Source organism: Gambusia affinis, linkage group LG08, assembly GCF_019740435.1.
Source record: "Gambusia affinis linkage group LG08, SWU_Gaff_1.0, whole genome shotgun sequence".
NCBI classification, from domain to species: Eukaryota; Metazoa; Chordata; class Actinopteri; order Cyprinodontiformes; family Poeciliidae; genus Gambusia; species Gambusia affinis.
Genome location: NC_057875.1, coordinates 24,457,363 through 24,474,226, shown reverse-complemented (window position 1 = coordinate 24,474,226; position 16,864 = coordinate 24,457,363). Strand labels below are relative to the sequence as shown.

The window sequence follows — 16,864 nt, the reverse complement described above, 5'->3', positions numbered from 1 at the left end:
GATAATAATGAGATGGTGTGTTGTTATTATTATGTATTTTTATAATTATAATTTAGCTATAACATAATTATTAAGTAGAAAATTAGGATAAATCATAACTACAAGGTTCGTAAGTGAAAACTATAAAAATATTGCTAAATAATTACAGACAACTAAGTCATAAGAAAGCCAAGCCACAAATATGAGATTCAAATCGCATCAGTGTCAGAAATGACTTGAAGTATCTTGCATAAATAGCACGGTGACTTTAAAAAAAGTGTTGTCATGTGACGTCAACTGTGCTGCTTTCAATGCACATCGGACCGTTGGCTCGAGTAACGTTTGTGTAACTGACGAAAGAAAGAAAGACTAGTATTTATTATTATTATTCAACCAATTTTACATGTATGTATAAATCTTTATCTATGTTTTTGCTTATTACCTATTAGTTTTCATTGGTCAAAATCTGTAATGTTATTTCGTGACACCCTTGTAATGTACTTTAGTAGAATTTTTACCCGATCATGAATGCATCATCTTCCTTCAATTGTACAAACGACTGGCAAAGTAAATATTTCAGTCCTATAAATTGGAGCAGAATGCTTGTCAAACTTGTTTTATTTATTTTTTTATTAACTTTAAAGCAGATAACGATTTATAAATGTCTTGATAAAGCTTAGACCCTTGACCTTTTACCTTTGACTATGTTTGTTCAGACCAGTAATGGACGGAAGGCATGACCCTCCATTATGTTGCAGCAGTGCAGGCCGTTCGAGTGTAAATAAACAACTTCGATACCCAAACGACAGTGGCCGAGGACGGTGAGCTTAATGACTATTCGGGTACGTTCAGTCGGTGTGTTTAGGTAACATTAATTTGAGTTTCTTCGATAGGAAAGCCCCATGGCAGTTTGTTGTTGCTAAAGCAGCTCGAGTATACTGCGCGCTGTGATTCGCACGTGCTTCCTCTTCCTACGAAAACATCACTACGTTATTGACGATCTGATCAAACGTTTAAAAGCTAGTTGCTCATCTAGTGTTGGATATTATTTTACTCCCAATTTGTCAGCAGCCGAATATGTGCTTAAACTTCCCCTTACAGACCCAACTGACTAACAAATATGTTTCACAAGCCATGTCAGTTCCGGGTTTATGAACCCTGTGGTAATACAGCTTTACTTCTCTTGGCCATTGTGTGAAGTGTTGCAGATATTTAATGAACGCCATTAACAACTTTGTCTCACTGTTCCGAATCCATAGAGGAACGTGTGTTTTTGTAGTACCTTGCAAAAGTTCTCGCACTCACAACTTAACATTTGGTCATGTTAAAACCACACATTTAAACGTGTCTATTATAAATGTTCAGTGATAGGCCAACACAAGCAGACAAATGTTTTCACCATAGAGGGCAAAACAATGAGCAGAAAATGATCAAATCAAAATCAAATCAAACTTTATTTGTATAGCACATTTCAGCAACAAGGCATTTCAAAGTGCTTTACATCAAATCAAACACAAAAATACAATGCAACATAGAATCAACAATAAAAACAACATCAAGTCAGGTTCCGTCAATAAATTTGCAATTGATTACGTTTCAAATACAATTCTAAACAAATGGGTTTTTAGTTGAGATTTAAAGGAAGTCAGTGTTTCAGCTGTTTTACAGTTTTCTGGAAGTTTGTTCCAGATTTTTGGTGCATAGATGCTAAATGCTGCTTCTCCTCATTTGGTTCTGGTTCTGGGGGCGCAGAGCAGACCAGAACCAGAACCTGAGAGGTCTGGAAGGTTGATACAACAGCAGCAAATCTTTAATGTATTGTGGTGCTAAACCATTCAGTGATTTATAAACTAACAACAGTATTTTAAAGTCTATTCTATGATATGAATAAATAATTAGTACTGGTTTGTCTGGTCTTCATATTGGTCTGGTGTTCCACGGTTGTCCTCTGTCATTGACTTAATGCTTCCGTCTGATGCAGGTATAATGGAAGCAGCAGTGTTTAGGACTGCAGCGCTTTGGCTTTAGGGCCTGACCAGCACCATGCAGCAGAAAGGTGCCGTCCAGATTATCGAATGGGAGGACCTGGACAAGAAGAAATTCTACTCCTTGGGTGTGTTTATGACGTTGACCACCCGGGTCACGGTCTACCCAGCCAGCCTAATCCGGACCCGGCTGCAGGTGCAGAAAGGGAAGGCCGTGTACTCTGGCACCTTTGACGCCTTCTGCAAGATCCTGCGAACGGAGGGCGTGAGGGGCCTCTACCGAGGCTTCATGATCAACACCTTCACTCTGGTGTCAGGACAGGCGTACATCACCACCTACGAACTGGTGCGCAAGTACGTGTCCCACTACTCTCCCAGCAACACGGTCAAGTCCGTGGTGGCGGGAGGGGCAGCGTCGCTGGTGGCTCAGACCATCACCGTGCCCATTGACATAGTGTCACAGCACTTGATGGTGCAAGGACAGGGGGAACATCCCTCCCGCTTCAAGGTGAAGCCAAAAATTATGCTCGCCACATCTAAACGCAAACTTTCTTTCGGACAATCGCGGGAAATAACAGTGCAGATATTTGCAGCCGATGGTTTCAGGGGATTTTATAAGGGTTATGTGGCATCACTGCTCACGTACATTCCCAACAGTGCCCTTTGGTGGCCTTTTTACCACTTTTATGCAGGTAAATCAATGCCACATTTCCTTTGTTTTTTTCAGCATGACTTTTTGTACGACTTGGCCTTACGATGTATAATGTTGTTTCCACTTTTAGAAAAATTATCTTTAATGGCGCCAAGTGGATGTCCCCACCTGATTCTGCAGGCTGTGGCAGGACCAATGGCAGCAGCAACTGCCTCCACCATCACAAACCCTATGGATGTTGTTCGTGCAAGAGTTCAGGTAAGAAAAGCTGGAGCCTTTTGAAGGAGGTTGTCATTGTTTAATCTTCAGACTTTTAGTTTGATAATCTCTTAGCTGTTGAAGTGTGGCTGCACACATACATGAGTTGTCTGAGGCCGTCAGAAAGAAGATTGTTGCCGTTTATGTGCCTGGTAGGGTCACAGACGGTTTGTTATCAGGTATCCCACTGTAGGATGTTCAAGATCCTTAAAGAGGTTGCCAAAAAAAACCCTCTATCATAGGATCTACCATGAATTCTGCCACATGTCAGAAGGTGCTTCAAGACATTTTTTTTTTTTTTTTTTATTATTAAATCTTTATTCATTTCATTCAATACAAAGAAAAAAATTTAATACAAAGAAAAAAAAAAATATTAATTTAAAAATGAAATGAAAGGTAGCAGAAAGAAGAAAATAATCTTATAATATCTGCCCCTTTTTCTGAACTATGGATCAAAACAAAAAACAAAAAAAACTAAAAATTTTTTGATTTGTCTTATGTGACAAAAAAAGAAAACAAAGGAAGAACAAAGAAACAAGGTCAATCATCAATCTCAACTGAACAATACTATACTTTGACTTTATACTATTTCATACTTCTTCAAAAAAACAATCTTTAACATTCTTTTAAACATGTGTAATGATTTAACATTTTTAACATCGTTTTGCAGGTCGTTCCACAGTTTGACTCCTTGTATCGAAGTACATCGTTCTTTCAAACAAGTTCTGAATTTAGGTTTCTTAAAAATCTGTGTCCCCTTAAGGTTATAACCACTCTCTCTCTTTTCAAAATTTTTTTGGATGTTTAAGGGTAATGTTTTTAGGTGTGCCTTAAACATAACCAGCAAAATATTATAATCAACTAAATCATTGAATTTCAAAAACCTCAAATTACAAAATAATGTATTTGTTGGGTATTTGAGACTGGCTAGCTCAATTACAAACAAATTAAACATCTCTGGAGGGGAGAAAGGGAGGTTCTGCTTGATTACCTTCATAATGAAGAGTGAACATCAAAAACCAAAATCATTTGTACGTCATTGAATGAAATCAGTAGTTGAACCCACAGGAAATTAGGCAAGTGGCAGGGTACACTCTGGACTGGTCACCAGTCTGTCACAAAGCAACACAGAGACTAACAGGAGACTAACAATCACGCGCACACACACACCTAAGGATTCTTTGGAAAGACCACAACATGACCTAAAAGGTATGTTTTGGACTGTGGGAAGAACCACTCAAACCGGTAGAGAGAAGAACTATATCCTCAATCTTTAAAGGATAAGTGGATATAGACAATGAGTTGATGAAGGTGCATGAACCCAAAACAACAATCTAAACAGGACTTAGAACATCATAAAGCAACCTTCATTGGAAAGCACAGTGGTAAGAAGTTTCTAGTATCTGGTAACTAGTCACAAACCTTCAAGGACTTTTGATCTCTATTGCTGTACAGAGAGCTCTGCCATGAGAAACGTAACATTCAGGACAGAGATGGGTTCTGTATCACAAGGATGAACTGTGTCATAAGATTTAGTGTTAAATCTTCATATTAACCTCAGAACCAAAGTAAAAGACACTGTGAAGTTTCAAACTGAAGTCTGTGAAAGTTGTAATCCACAGAGAAACAATTCATACACTGATATGTGCTAAAAGGCCGTTCAGCAAGAAGTAAACCATGAGTCCAAAAGTAACATAAAACGCCAGTTTAAAGTATCTAATCACACTCATGGACAATGAGCCTAAGGTTTGGGAGCATTACAATACACAGATGGTCTATAAATAGTTTTAGCTGATAATAACGATATACAAAACATTTAATCTTCCGCACTCCAAATGTAACAAACTGTTGAGTTTATTTATACAAAGTTGTTGTTTATTTCCCCTGGTAACATAAGGTTTTAAAAAAAGCTAACCATGCATCACCATAATCATCCTTCTCTAAGGTGGAGGGCCATACATCCGTCATAGAGACGTTCAAGCAGCTGCTGGCAGAGGAGGGCATCTGGATGATGACCAAAGGGCTGTCGGCCCGCATCATTTCCTCCATGCCCACGTCGGTGCTGATCGTGGTTGGATACGAGACCCTGAAGAGGCTGAGCCTTCGCGCCGAGCTGATTGAGACCAGACACTGGTGAAAGACAACAAGGCGTAGGCAGGGTGGGGGACCGGGACAGCCTGTCATCATTCTCCAGCTGCACAGAGACAGTGACCCAGATCTGTCTGATGCGCTTTAGATTGGTGCGGCTTTAAACGCAGGAATAAAGAGAATTCAACATTAGACGCAGCCGTTAGCAACTGGAAGGTTGATGAAACAACCTTATTGTTCTTGCTGTCCTGTGATTTGCTGTATTATTTGTGAATGGCGCACATTGAAATGCATAACAGGTACTTGTTCCTCATTTGTGTTGCTGTAGATAAAATTAAGCTAGGTGACGGACGAAAAGAACTGATTGGAAAAATTCAAGTTTTAACCTAGAATATGGGTTTTCAGAATCTGGTAGCTAGCTTATCAAAGAGCAAATGGACATCTGCGCCCTCCCATCTACTTTTTACTTGATGTTCCATTCATACAAGTTTCTGGTCTTGTGGGGTTTACCTGCATTAGCTATGACGCTTTGCTTACCTTGTCATTTACAGTGCTACAAGTGTGGGCTACCTTTTTTATTACAACCACCTTCGTCATCTAACGTTGGTGTTGGGCCTTACATGACGTCAAGTCGACAAGGTCTAATAGCGAGGTTAGCTAGCTACTCTTGGCAGACAACACTATGGCAGTGGAGCGTCCTCAAGTTCATTCAGACAAATCTAGATTTTAAATAATCATGGTCACACTTCCTTCCTCATTTCATTTTCCTCGGCCCCGACTATCTCATCACTCACCGTATCTTTATGTACTTAAAATAAAAAAATCGATCCATTTTGTTTCGGCCATAGGCTTGGTGAAGTTAAATATTTTGAATTACTTCATCTGTTTTCTTTTTTTTAACCCTCATTTTGCCACCCCTTGAAGAACTCTAGCACTCCCTAGGGGACATGCACAGCCAACACTTTGAAAAGCCCTGATCTAGAGAGGTCGCATTAGGTCGACTGAAACTGTAATAGCTTTGGTGGTGTAGAAACCAATGTTGCCTTTATCTTCTTGTACTCTACTGTACAAATAACATTTTAATGTCTGCAGATCTTTCCCTAACTGAGTTGTTACAGGGGGGTTTGGTTCTCTGGTCCGCAAGTGTTTTGTGGACTTTAAGGTATTTTCCGAGGGCTGTCCAGTCCACGGACAGAAAGGTTTCCAGTTCGAGAACCTCTGGTCTCATCTTTGCTTTTGGAGAAGGTGTGGTTCTGCTGGCATCCTCAACTCCTGTAGGTCAAAAGCCATGGTAACCACCTGAGAGAAATGTGGAGTATTCATCTCAGAATGACGGTCAGTATCTGTTTATCAAGAGGCCTTGTCTGCAGAATACTTGGTACTACTCTTTTTATTAAAAAAAAAAAAAATCTGTTACATGATTAATATGTGTAATTCTGTGTAATTCTGTAATTAATACCCTTTAGGACCTTGATCATATTGTGTGTCACTGCCTTTAATATGTTCACTTCAACGAAGAGTAAACCACATTAATTTGAGCTCGATTGTATCACTTCAGTGGTAACCAGGGTCTTCCAATTGATTCCAAACATTTACGTTTGAGCTCTTAAAAAAGCGTGGAAGTGAACACTTTATTTTTTATTTTTGTATGTAAAATCTCTCCTGGTGAGAAATTTGATGATTTTAAGAAGACTCCAACTCAAACCGCGCTGCCACGGTTCCATAAACCAAAGATGGCAGCAACACACACACCCTGATTTACTAACCTGCCTTCAAAGTTGACATTACAGTGTATTCAGATTTACAGCCATCCCACAGTGGACATTTTGTGCTTTTAGTTTTTTAAGTAATTCTGTGGACACTTCTGTCCAGGTCAAGTACAGTGTTTCTGGAATAAGTCTTTTAGTATTTCTGTGACACACTAAATGAATGTGTAAAAGTTGTTACATCAACATGTCAAGAGTTCGAGTTGAATAAAAATTGTATAAAAATAAATATATATACCGTATATATTTTTCTTAAACGTCATAAATCAGGGGCTGCAGTTCGTTTGATAGTCCATCAGAGGGAGCACTTTATGCTTGAGACCAAGCTGCTGTAATCCTGCAGTGTAAATTAGAATATCATACATTTATTTTAGTGGTTTGATTCAAAAAGGTTAAACTTATTGATGGATTAAACATGAACTGATTTAATTTAATTTTGATGATCAAAGTTATATTTCTCAGAAAATGAGAACATTTTAAAACCTCCAATGTAGACTACTTACTTGACACTTGTGCTGACAAAGGATATTAATGGAAAGTTGAGTGGAAGAAAAACCTGAAAACAAAATGTGCACAAAAGGGATACACAATAGTCTTTTAAGAGTTTGCCAAGTTTGGAACCCTTAACTAAGTAAAATAGCTATTTTTACAACTGTGTTGTTTGGTATTTTAGGCCCAAACCCATTCAGACCCAGAAAATAATAAAAGCTAAAAGTTTAACAGTCTTTTTGCTACAGTATAAAACCGATTCATCTGCAGTACTGAAACTGTTGATTTGTGAAAAGTAACATTTCAAAGTCTAGTTCGTCTTTCAGGGCTCGCCTTTACATTAGTTACATCTAACTTTACATTTCCGGCCATTCAGGTAGACGTCTGTAAATAAACCTCTAATAGGTTCAACTAACAGCAATGCAACAGAAACAAATTACCAAAAACAAGTCTTTTATTATTTGGCCTAATTTAGCCAGTGCATAAACAGTAACACATTTACTACACAAAATCCTCCCTCTAAGAATCAATGGGAACTTTTTCCTTCTCCTGCTGCTACTGACTGCTCTTTATCACAATGGGCAGTCGTAGATGTGGATGGCGCGGTCGTCGCCGGCCGAGACGATCTTTGAGCCTTTGCTGTTGTACTTCACGCACCACACCTTGGGACGACAGAGATATTGGAAGTACGGTAGCAAAAAAAAAAAAAAAAAAAAAAAAAGCTCAGTGAGCAGGAGAAGAGATCAAACGTCTCTGCAGCCTCAGTTCTAATGAAAGCTGGCAGGAATTTGTGAGACAAACCAACAAAAGAGTAGATTCGCAAGTAGATTGAAGTTTGGGCTTTGACTGAGCCGTTTTAATTGATTCACATGCTTCAATCTAAGCCATTGCTGATCTGGTTGTAGATGGGAAGATGAAGCGCCACACTAGTCTCACAACAGAAGTGCCAAATTTTTTTTAGAAAATGCAGCAGCATGATGCTGCCACTCCCATGTTTCATGGGGGAAATTTTATGTTTTAGTTCAAATACAGTTAAAGGGTTTAGTCCACAGGTAGATGGTTAAATTTGGAAAACGAATAATTACATTTTTTATTTATTTTTTTACACAATTTTGGCCTTTAGTGTGGCTCCAAACTAGTTTGGGCTAAATCTGGTGCAAAGTAACTTTTATTTTCCTCATCAACAAATAAAAGACAATCATTTATTAAAATTTCTGACCAAATTGAAGTTTTGAGAAAACTCTGTTTGCTTGTATGCATGGGAAAACGGAGATTTAGGGCCCTGCGCATTAAAGTCTGCAACAAATAACGCGCCAACGTATCCACATACTTGCTTCCTAACAGGAAGTCATGGTTATTTTTAAGCGATGTGATTGGCTGACATGGATTTCAGCTTTGCACGAATCGCCCCCTATAGTTTAAAGCAACGCTCAGGGGTATATTTGTGCAAGTTTATGTGGATGAAAACTTTTCTGAAACTGATCCTGTATGTTTTCTCAAATGATGTGATGGAGATATTTGCTTTTATAAAGATCCGTCTACATGGGCACCAGGACTTAGTTTACTGCCATGTTTAGCCTGTAGGCCAAAAAGAGGTGGTCGTCTGAGCAGATGACCTTGTTCCACATCTTCAGTGGAATGGTGTAAATTTAAACTTCTTATGGTATTCTTATTGCAAAAAGCAAAAATTTAGATCTTCCCAGAAAAGGTGATTATATGTATCCTCTACCGTTGGTTGGTCAGTCACAGAAAATTCCAAAGGTCTGCAAATTTTCACACAAAGATAAATATCAAAAATCTAGAAGAGTCAGGTTCCTCACCTGGTCTTGGTGGTCAAAGAAAGTGTTGATACAAGCTCTGGTGCTGGCGTCCCAAACTTTCACGCTCTTGTCAGACGAGCTGAGGGGAGCAGAAGGAAGAAGGTTTTTACGGAGAAAACACGTCACAACATTTCGTAACAACAACACATTGAAGTGTGGAAGAGCTGCTTTCAGTGTCCCACCTGGAGACAAAGTGGGTGTGATCCGGAGAGAACGCCACATTAAGAACCCAGGACCCATGGCCGCTCAGCGTGCCGGCAAGGTTGGCATGTTGTCTGAGGAACAGATAAAGCACTGCTTGAATCTGCTACTTTTCCACAGTTTGTCCATAAATCACTAAATTAGGATTGATCAAAGCGATGATGCACAGAAAGTGCCACTTACACGTCGTATATTTTGATATATCCGTCGTCGGAGGCTGTGACCAGCAGCTGGGAGTCCGGGGAGAAGGTGAGGGATCTGATGGGCATGGCGTGACCTGCGGACAAGAAAACACACAGAATATCAAACTCCTCGTCTGGACAGAACCAAGTCTTAATGGGCTATTCAAGTCAGGATTCCTGAACACTTTTTAAGTTAAAAATTTTACTCTTTTCCAGATAAATTTCAAGAGTTCAGCAGGATTTTTTTTTTTTTTTTTTTTACTGTGTTTTGGATATTTGACACAAAAAGTCAGCTTTAACTCTTAAGAGGCACAGCACAATGTTTCAGCTTATACTAGCTTTATTATCTGTAAATTTTGTAATTGTTAAATGGGCATTAGAGTAATTACATTAAAGACAAAAAAAAAAAACCTCTAGAATTTTTTTTTTTGCATATTTCCACACTTGTCCAGAACAGGAACAGACTTTTCCAGACTGTTTGCAAGGATCTCTGTTGTTTTTAGTCAACTTTTAAAGTATAAATATAATAAATTTCCTATTGATATATTTCTACAGTGGTCCGACAATGTATGTGCAGAATAAATACATGTACAGAGAGAGAGAGACTCAACCTTCAAACAACATATGCTACACAGATTGTAAATTTTTTTTCTTGTCAAAAGTCCAGAGTTTTCTAAACTCAAATTTCCAGATTTCCCAGTCGTTTTCAGGCCACCTTAAGGTGAACACATCACTAAGCATTAATAGAAAAGTCAGAAAAGTGACACGTAATGGTAAAATCTGAGAATTTGTTGCATTACAATCTAAATCATAAGCTAAAAGTTTTATTTTCAGAATTATATTTCAATAAAATCGAAATTAAAACCTTAAAGAAAATAACTTGGGCTTTTTCCTGCCTCTAATAGATGACCTGCTTAATCCTAATGCTGGAAAATAAAAAACCAAACACACCGATAAAGGTCTAAATTATCACTAAAAACCACCTAAAATGCTGGATTTGTCTGGCTATTAATCGAAGGGTTATTCCTGGAAAAAATTAAGTCTTTTTTTCTTCATATAAATTTGTAAATTAGCCGACCTTCAAGTGTGTGGAGTAGCTTCCCGGTGGCGATGTCGAAGATGTTGATGATCCCATCGATCGCGCCGCTGGCTAAATACTTTCCATCGGGGCTCTGAGGAGCAAGAAGGAAATGTGAAATGGAGCCAAAATGGCCGCCACGGCGCTGCGAGGAAGTTCTGGGACACTTTCAGATTTCTCCTGTTTTTGCTTTTTATGTCACATGTAAATATTTCAGAGAATCAAACTCATTTTAAGCAGAGTAAAAATGAAAACCCCACATGCTCACACGCTATTTTAAGCATGTGAACAAAAGCTTGAAAAAGATTTTAGTGATTTACTAAAATTTAGGTTTTTGAAGGTACATTGTTTTTTGAAAAATCTGGATTTTTTTCCAACTATAGAAGTGACTTTTTCTCTCGTAATTTTAGGACATGATTTTTCTGATGAAAAATAATATTTTCCGCTAATGTTACGGCATTCTCAATTATTTAATCTCCATTGTAGAACTCGTAGAAGGAATGGTTGAAATAAAATCCACTTCTTAAAAATATTTTATGTAACTTGCTTTTTTTCAAAAAGAAAAAGGAAAAAAAAGACAACATATGGTCCTCCAGGAAAGTTCTGGGTCCTGAGGTCTCCTCCCTGTGGGACGCCCCACAAAACGCCAAAGAGAGGCGGCTGATGAGATGCCTGAAACATCTCAACTGACCCATGTCTTTGTTGATAAAAATCTGAAAAGAAAACAAGCAACTGATTCTCACGTAAGCTATACTGAGGATGAATTTTCCTCTGGTGTCCAGGGAATATTCCTTCTTGCCACTTTCCACACCAAAGATGTTCACTTTTCCAAGATGGCTGCCTGTGGCGATGTACTTAGAGTCTGGAGAGAAGGCGACTGTCCACGCATCAACTATAAGAGTGACAGAAAATGGATTAGAGGATACGAAGCGTCTACCTCTGGAAAACAAAATCTGCGTTGGTGCATTGTAAAAAAGAAAAAAAAAGAAAAAAGAGCTACATCATGTTCTTAAATTACTGGACAATCTCAGTCCAGGTGAGACACAAAAGCAAGCCGAGAATAACCTCCTCCCACCTGGTCCGGCGTCCATGGACTTGATCTGTTTCCCCGACTCCAGGTCCCACAGGCGGATATGTGCGTCCAGGGAGCTGGAGGCCGCGATGGCTCCGTGGTGACTGATGTCCACAGAGACCACGCCCAGCTGGTGGCCCTCCAGGGTCCACTGCAGCTCCAGCTTCTCATCCGACCTGCAGGAACCCAGAGATACGAGCGCTATTTCCAGGCCTAGTCAAAACCTAAGATTTATCAGCTGGCTTTCACATGGATTCAATTATTATTTTACCGGGAAATTTGATAGGATGTGAAATTTCAGCTTCATTTGAGGATGTGGAATAAGCAAAACTTTGACAAAGCTAATATCACTGAACCAGTCCCATTAATTCAGGAGTCCTAAACCATTAGCTAAGGTCTTTTTCAAGTGTAACTGGAACAGCAGCTATACTGGCGTCCAGCAGAAAAATAACAGACAAATCAGATCAACACTGTAAGTAAGAGGGAAGATGGCAAAGCATAGAATGGGGAAAGGACTGTAGAGAGGCTGAAAAGAAGAATGGAAAAAAACTCAAAAAGGAAGGATGTAAAGAAACAACAGACAAAAGAATGAAAGAAAACCATCAGTGCCGAAAAAGATGAAGAAATTCACACCATTTCCAGACTTTGACCAAATCATCTAGTGAACCGGTGATGATAGTTTCCGAGCCGTCCGCTTCACTTTTGCCCCATGCTGCTGTCCAGATGGCATCGTCATGAGCTGAAGGGAAGATAAGAAGAGAAATCCCATGAGTTGAAGGAGCTCATACCAAGCTCCCTCAACTCAAACAAACAAACAAACAAACTCAGATCCTGGCACTCCTAATTCCACTTCTCTGTCCACATGAACAGTACCAAATATCACCCACCATGTGCTTTGTCATTCAACTGCAACCCAAGTGAAATTATTCCACAGAGACAGATTGGGACTGTCATTTGAAACCATTAAATAATGTGGAACTCTAAAAACAGCGGTGGTGTTCATGAACCATGCTACTCACCATGTTCTTGCTTGAACAGAATGCTGTACTGAAATTAAAGCACAAAACCAAAGTCAACCTCTGTCTAAATATCACCACAACGAACAAAAACGTAAATAGTTTACTCATTACCTGGGTACTCATTGCTTTTGGTCCTGGAAGTATTTCACCCTGTATTCAAAATAATGCAGGGTTGTTGTTTTTTAACTGCCATTTTTAAGTTAACACTGTTATTTCTAAATGTATAGAGTTGTTTGCCGCCTTAGCGTTGATTTTGAAAAGAGAATTTCTAAATAGCAACTTTGCTTTTTTTGCCGTGAACATATACAAATGAAGCAAAGGTAGTAGCTAACCCAGGCTAGTTGTCTCTAGCTCGCTGGTGTTGCAAACAAAATTGCAACACCAGCGAGCTGGCGGATTGCAAGCGACATTGTAAGTAAATACAAAAGATAATTACAACGAAGAGCGCTCACTTACCTTCAAAACCACCAAACTTTATATCAGAAATTTGTGTCCTCACTGTTTTACATGTGAAACTGCATCATGACAACATTTGATGTAACTTCCGCCCTCGGACTTCCTTGGCTTTTGTTAATAGGGTTTGAGAAACGTCAAATAACCTCGCTATCGCCCCCACAGATGCGGCAAAGAGGGGTATTACAAAAGAGGTGTTGGTCTTTGTTATCAGTAAGACAACTGTACATGACAACATTTGAAACTGAACGCAATTACAACACAAAGTGGAAAGATAATAGAGAAAGAGGGGTTACATGTCAAGTGTTAAAAAAAACTAAATAAAGGAATGAGTTTGGTCAACTCTTTCTCATCTTAAAACATGGACATATATCCAGCTCAGGAAAATAATTAAGAGACCACTACATTGAACCCCATTGAAAACCTCATGATTGTTCCACCAAATATCAATTTCTGAACTCTCCCAGAGAAAAAATATTACTATTGTTGTTTCTAAATGAATATAAACTTGTTTTCTTTGCATTATTTGGGGTCTGAAAGCAAAGCTTCTTTTTCGTTATTTCGACCATTTCTCATTTTTTGCAAATACAAATTTTTTTCTTGGAAATTTGGAGACATGTCAGTAGTTCATAGAATAAAAGAACATTGTTTATTTTACTCAAACATATACCTATAAAGAGTAAAATCAGAGAAACTGATCATTTTAAATGGTCTCTTCTTTTTTCCAGAGCTGCATATATTTCTTATATTGTAACTTAATTTTAATGCCATAACTAAGTGTTGAATTTCAGTCTGGCAATATTCTACCTAAATACATTCATTCATCAAAGTCCTTTCTATATTTTTTAATAAACTAGTTTGTTGGATATGTTTGAGTAAATATTTTTCATGTGAACTTCCTTTACCTCTTGGTGTCCAAGAAAATCAAGAACACTTTGGACAACCCTGAGCTGAACTGCTGTAACACTACACTACAAGAGATCCTTTCTTTCCATAGTCTTCAGCATCTACAGCAACGCTTACATAAACCATGGATAATGTAAGTTACTAATTTCCCTTTGGAATTGATAAAGTATTTTTAAATTGAATTGAACTGAATTATCTGAACCGTTCCTTTGTAGCTCTGGCTGGCCAATGTCCTGCAGAGTTTTGCAGATTGGTTAAGAAGTTTGTGTTGCTCTCATCTGACAATAGTATCTTCTTCTACATGTTTGCTGTGTCCACTACAGGGTACAAGAGAAGAGAAGTACAAGAGCAGTATTATTCCGAGGAGAATTATTATTAGAATAACCTAAACCAAAGGGAACTGTGGATCATTAGCCATTAACCAAACATAAAAGTGATTCTCCTGGCACCTTGGAGCTAATCAGACAAAAAACAGAAGTTTTTTTTATACCACGCAAATATCAAAAAATTTAGATTTTTTTAAAATGAAGATCCTAAAAGCACATTAGTTTTATCTGTGACGGAACTGCAGCAGTAATTAGCCAACTATTTGGATCCCATTGATTAAGTTTTTTAAACCTTGATTTAACCATTATTTTAGCAGGAAGTGCCTTGAGATCAAGTCTCTTTTTTTGAGGGTGACCTGAAAAGGTGGAACACCACATGTAAGACAATATTAAAAAGCACAGTTGATCAAAACCCCAAAATTCACTTTAGTGAAAACAAAATGTTGAAAAATAATATTAGAGTACAAGATTAACGCGTCATAAAATAATTTAAAAGGGGTTTAGCCATAGCAACTACTCTCTTTAAGAAGAGTTTTCATAGAATTAAATTTTGGACTTTTAATGACTTTTGCGAATTACTCCAGGACCATAGAGGAGCATAAGAGATTTGTTTTTTCTTCCCAGTTTTGAGTAGATTTTGCAGACACCAAAGAGAAGCTGATGTGTTGAGTAGAAACTGTGTCCAGCCCTCACTGGAGACACGGGACTAAGCAAATACGGGCGTAGTGTCATCCAGGGCAGCTCTATAAATGAACAGAAGCCAATGTTGTTGTCTCTTTGTTTCAACCAAGCCCATGAAAGGAAGACATAAAGTTCAGAGTGGTGAGCCAGGCAGCGTTTGTAATGAAATGTAAAGCACTGCAATGTTGTATCCAGACAACGTAGAACTGAGGAAGCTACGTTCATGTACAGCAGGCAATGTCTCCGTAGTCCAACACATTCAGGAAACTTGTTTTCACAAGCTTTTTCCTTACACTGGGCTTCAGTCAAGATTTGAGTCAACATAAGCATAAGAAGCTAAGAGCATGATCAGTACTTTTTCCCCTCATAAGGTCAAATATAAGCTTTAAGTTTGGAGAACAAGTTTTTGAGATAATGATAAACTTGGCACAGGACAGAGACAAAGTAAAGAACTGAAACCCTGGACCAACTATGTCTTCTGTGGAAGGAAGAAAACAGAGAACATATTCAGGACAACAACTTTAGATTGGTATCCTAATGACTACAAGCAACCATGAAGAGGGCACTAGCAAGTCGACCAGAAATGGGTAGGGAGTAAGTGAAAAGCCAGCTGAATGGTACAAACAAAGTCCAAGCCATCAATACTCTGCTGGAGATTGAAGCCACTGAAATCACCAGAGAGGGCAAAAAGGGTTTGGCACAAAGTCCAGCAACCTGAAGGGCTTGACACAGAAGGCGGTGTCGCTCCTTCTTCGTTCTTTTCCTTTTGAACTTGCTCAGTCAGGTGACAATAGCTTGCCCTTCCTAGTCCAGCCAAGTGACCAGCAACATTAGTGGATCTGAAATTTTGAGCTTGTACATGTAGACGGGTGCATGCGGGCTTTCAGTGCAACGCAAGAAAGTTCAACTATTGTTGTCACACCCGTCGCAATCGTATCCCTTCAGATGAGTTTCACCTTTTGCCTGCCACTGTCTTTGGTCGGTCCCCTGGTTGTTGCGTTACGTGCAAATTAATGGAGGACTTGTCAGAGCTACCATCCAGAATATCTGACGTTCTCTTGGAGAACATCAGAATCATGGTCATAAATTGCTTGGTGAAGGTCTTAAGAAACAGAAGCATAGTGCAACGGTGAGTCCTGAGCAATATGCAGTACCTGACTGAGGATGTGCCATATATTGAGAAGTTTTAACAATGCTGGACTAAAGGACAGCACAAATACACTGATCCTGGCAGCAGAGAACAGGCAGACCCAGCAGACAGGGTCTACCACAACAGACAGAATCCATGATCCTACGCTGACTCTGAGAGTCAACGTAGCTACAGGGTACAGGAGGCTAGCACCCAAAATATACACATAACCACGTAGGAATGCTGTATAGGAAGATCAGAAGAGGGAGACACTTCCAAAAGTGGTGGATCCTGTGGGACATACACATCAATACTAATAGACAGGGTGTCCAATTGGACATTGTGGTGGACAAAGGAGTCAAAGTTGTGGAAAGTCAGAAGATTCTTAGGTCCATAAAAGCATTAAGTGTTACATAAACCATAAAATCCAACAAGATCATGATATTGGTTACTTCCAGGGGCAGTGACGGGTCAGCCCTGGTTTCAGGCTATTTTTTCCTCTAACGTTAGAAATGTATTTATTCGCAACTGCATGCAGAAAACAAGAAAAGAGAATCCATAAAGGAACATAAAGCAAAGTTTAAGTCAATTAGTAATCATGGTTTATCTTTCATTGTCTGCCTGATATTCCGTAGACCACTTATTTAGTATGATTTTTGACCTTAATCCTATGGATATATTTTGCTTTTTGTCGTTCTTTCTGGGCAACTTGTGTTTGATCCATGAATCAACCGATACAGTTTCCCGCTTCAGTCAGTACTGGTAACTCAAACAGCCCTC

The 16,864-nt window shown here is 38.9% G+C and overlaps 2 protein-coding genes across 6 annotated transcripts; one reads left to right on the top strand and one right to left on the bottom strand.

Annotated features, from left to right (window-relative positions):
• The first annotated feature begins 298 nt into the window (after positions 1-298).
• Positions 299-6,957, top strand: slc25a44a (solute carrier family 25 member 44a). Of its 5 annotated transcripts, none has more exons than XM_044125455.1 (5): positions 299-384; positions 696-821; positions 1,961-2,656; positions 2,747-2,874; positions 4,820-6,957. In XM_044125455.1, exons 3-5 carry the CDS (start codon positions 2,023-2,025, stop codon positions 5,009-5,011), a joined length of 954 nt encoding a protein of 317 aa, XP_043981390.1. In that variant the 5' UTR covers positions 299-384; positions 696-821; positions 1,961-2,022; the 3' UTR covers positions 5,012-6,957. The 5 variants fall into 5 exon arrangements, with proteins under 5 accessions (XP_043981390.1, XP_043981395.1, XP_043981392.1 ...); XM_044125460.1 differs by having other exon boundaries at positions 363-384; positions 701-821; XM_044125457.1 differs by lacking the exon at positions 299-384 and adding an exon at positions 497-546.
• Positions 6,958-7,653: 696 nt separating this feature from the next.
• On the bottom strand, positions 7,654-13,156 carry wdr61 (WD repeat domain 61). The gene is made up of 11 exons (XM_044125461.1): positions 13,046-13,156; positions 12,701-12,739; positions 12,590-12,617; positions 12,204-12,309; positions 11,574-11,746; positions 11,242-11,390; positions 10,499-10,592; positions 9,422-9,515; positions 9,220-9,312; positions 9,038-9,116; positions 7,654-7,879 (listed from the first exon to the last, which is right to left on the bottom strand). The coding sequence occupies exons 2-11, from the start codon at positions 12,710-12,712 to the stop codon at positions 7,790-7,792; spliced, it is 918 nt and encodes a 305-aa protein (XP_043981396.1). The 5' UTR covers positions 12,713-12,739; positions 13,046-13,156; the 3' UTR covers positions 7,654-7,789.
• Positions 13,157-16,864: the final 3,708 nt, after the last annotated feature.

Excerpts from the sequence above, each read along its gene's own strand:
- slc25a44a (XM_044125455.1), top strand. The coding sequence starts at position 2,023 with ATGCAGCAGAAAGGTGCCGTCCAGATTATCGAATGGGAGGACCTGGAC. Across the intron at positions 2,657-2,746 it reads TTTTTACCACTTTTATGCAG|AAAAATTATCTTTAATGGCG; the intron begins GTAAATCAATGC and ends TTCCACTTTTAG. Across the intron at positions 2,875-4,819 it reads TTGTTCGTGCAAGAGTTCAG|GTGGAGGGCCATACATCCGT; the intron begins GTAAGAAAAGCT and ends TCCTTCTCTAAG.
- wdr61 (XM_044125461.1), bottom strand. Across the intron at positions 9,516-10,498 it reads GCTACTCCACACACTTGAAG|GTCACGCCATGCCCATCAGA; the intron begins GTCGGCTAATTT and ends TCTTGTCCGCAG. Across the intron at positions 9,117-9,219 it reads CACACCCACTTTGTCTCCAG|CTCGTCTGACAAGAGCGTGA; the intron begins GTGGGACACTGA and ends TGCTCCCCTCAG.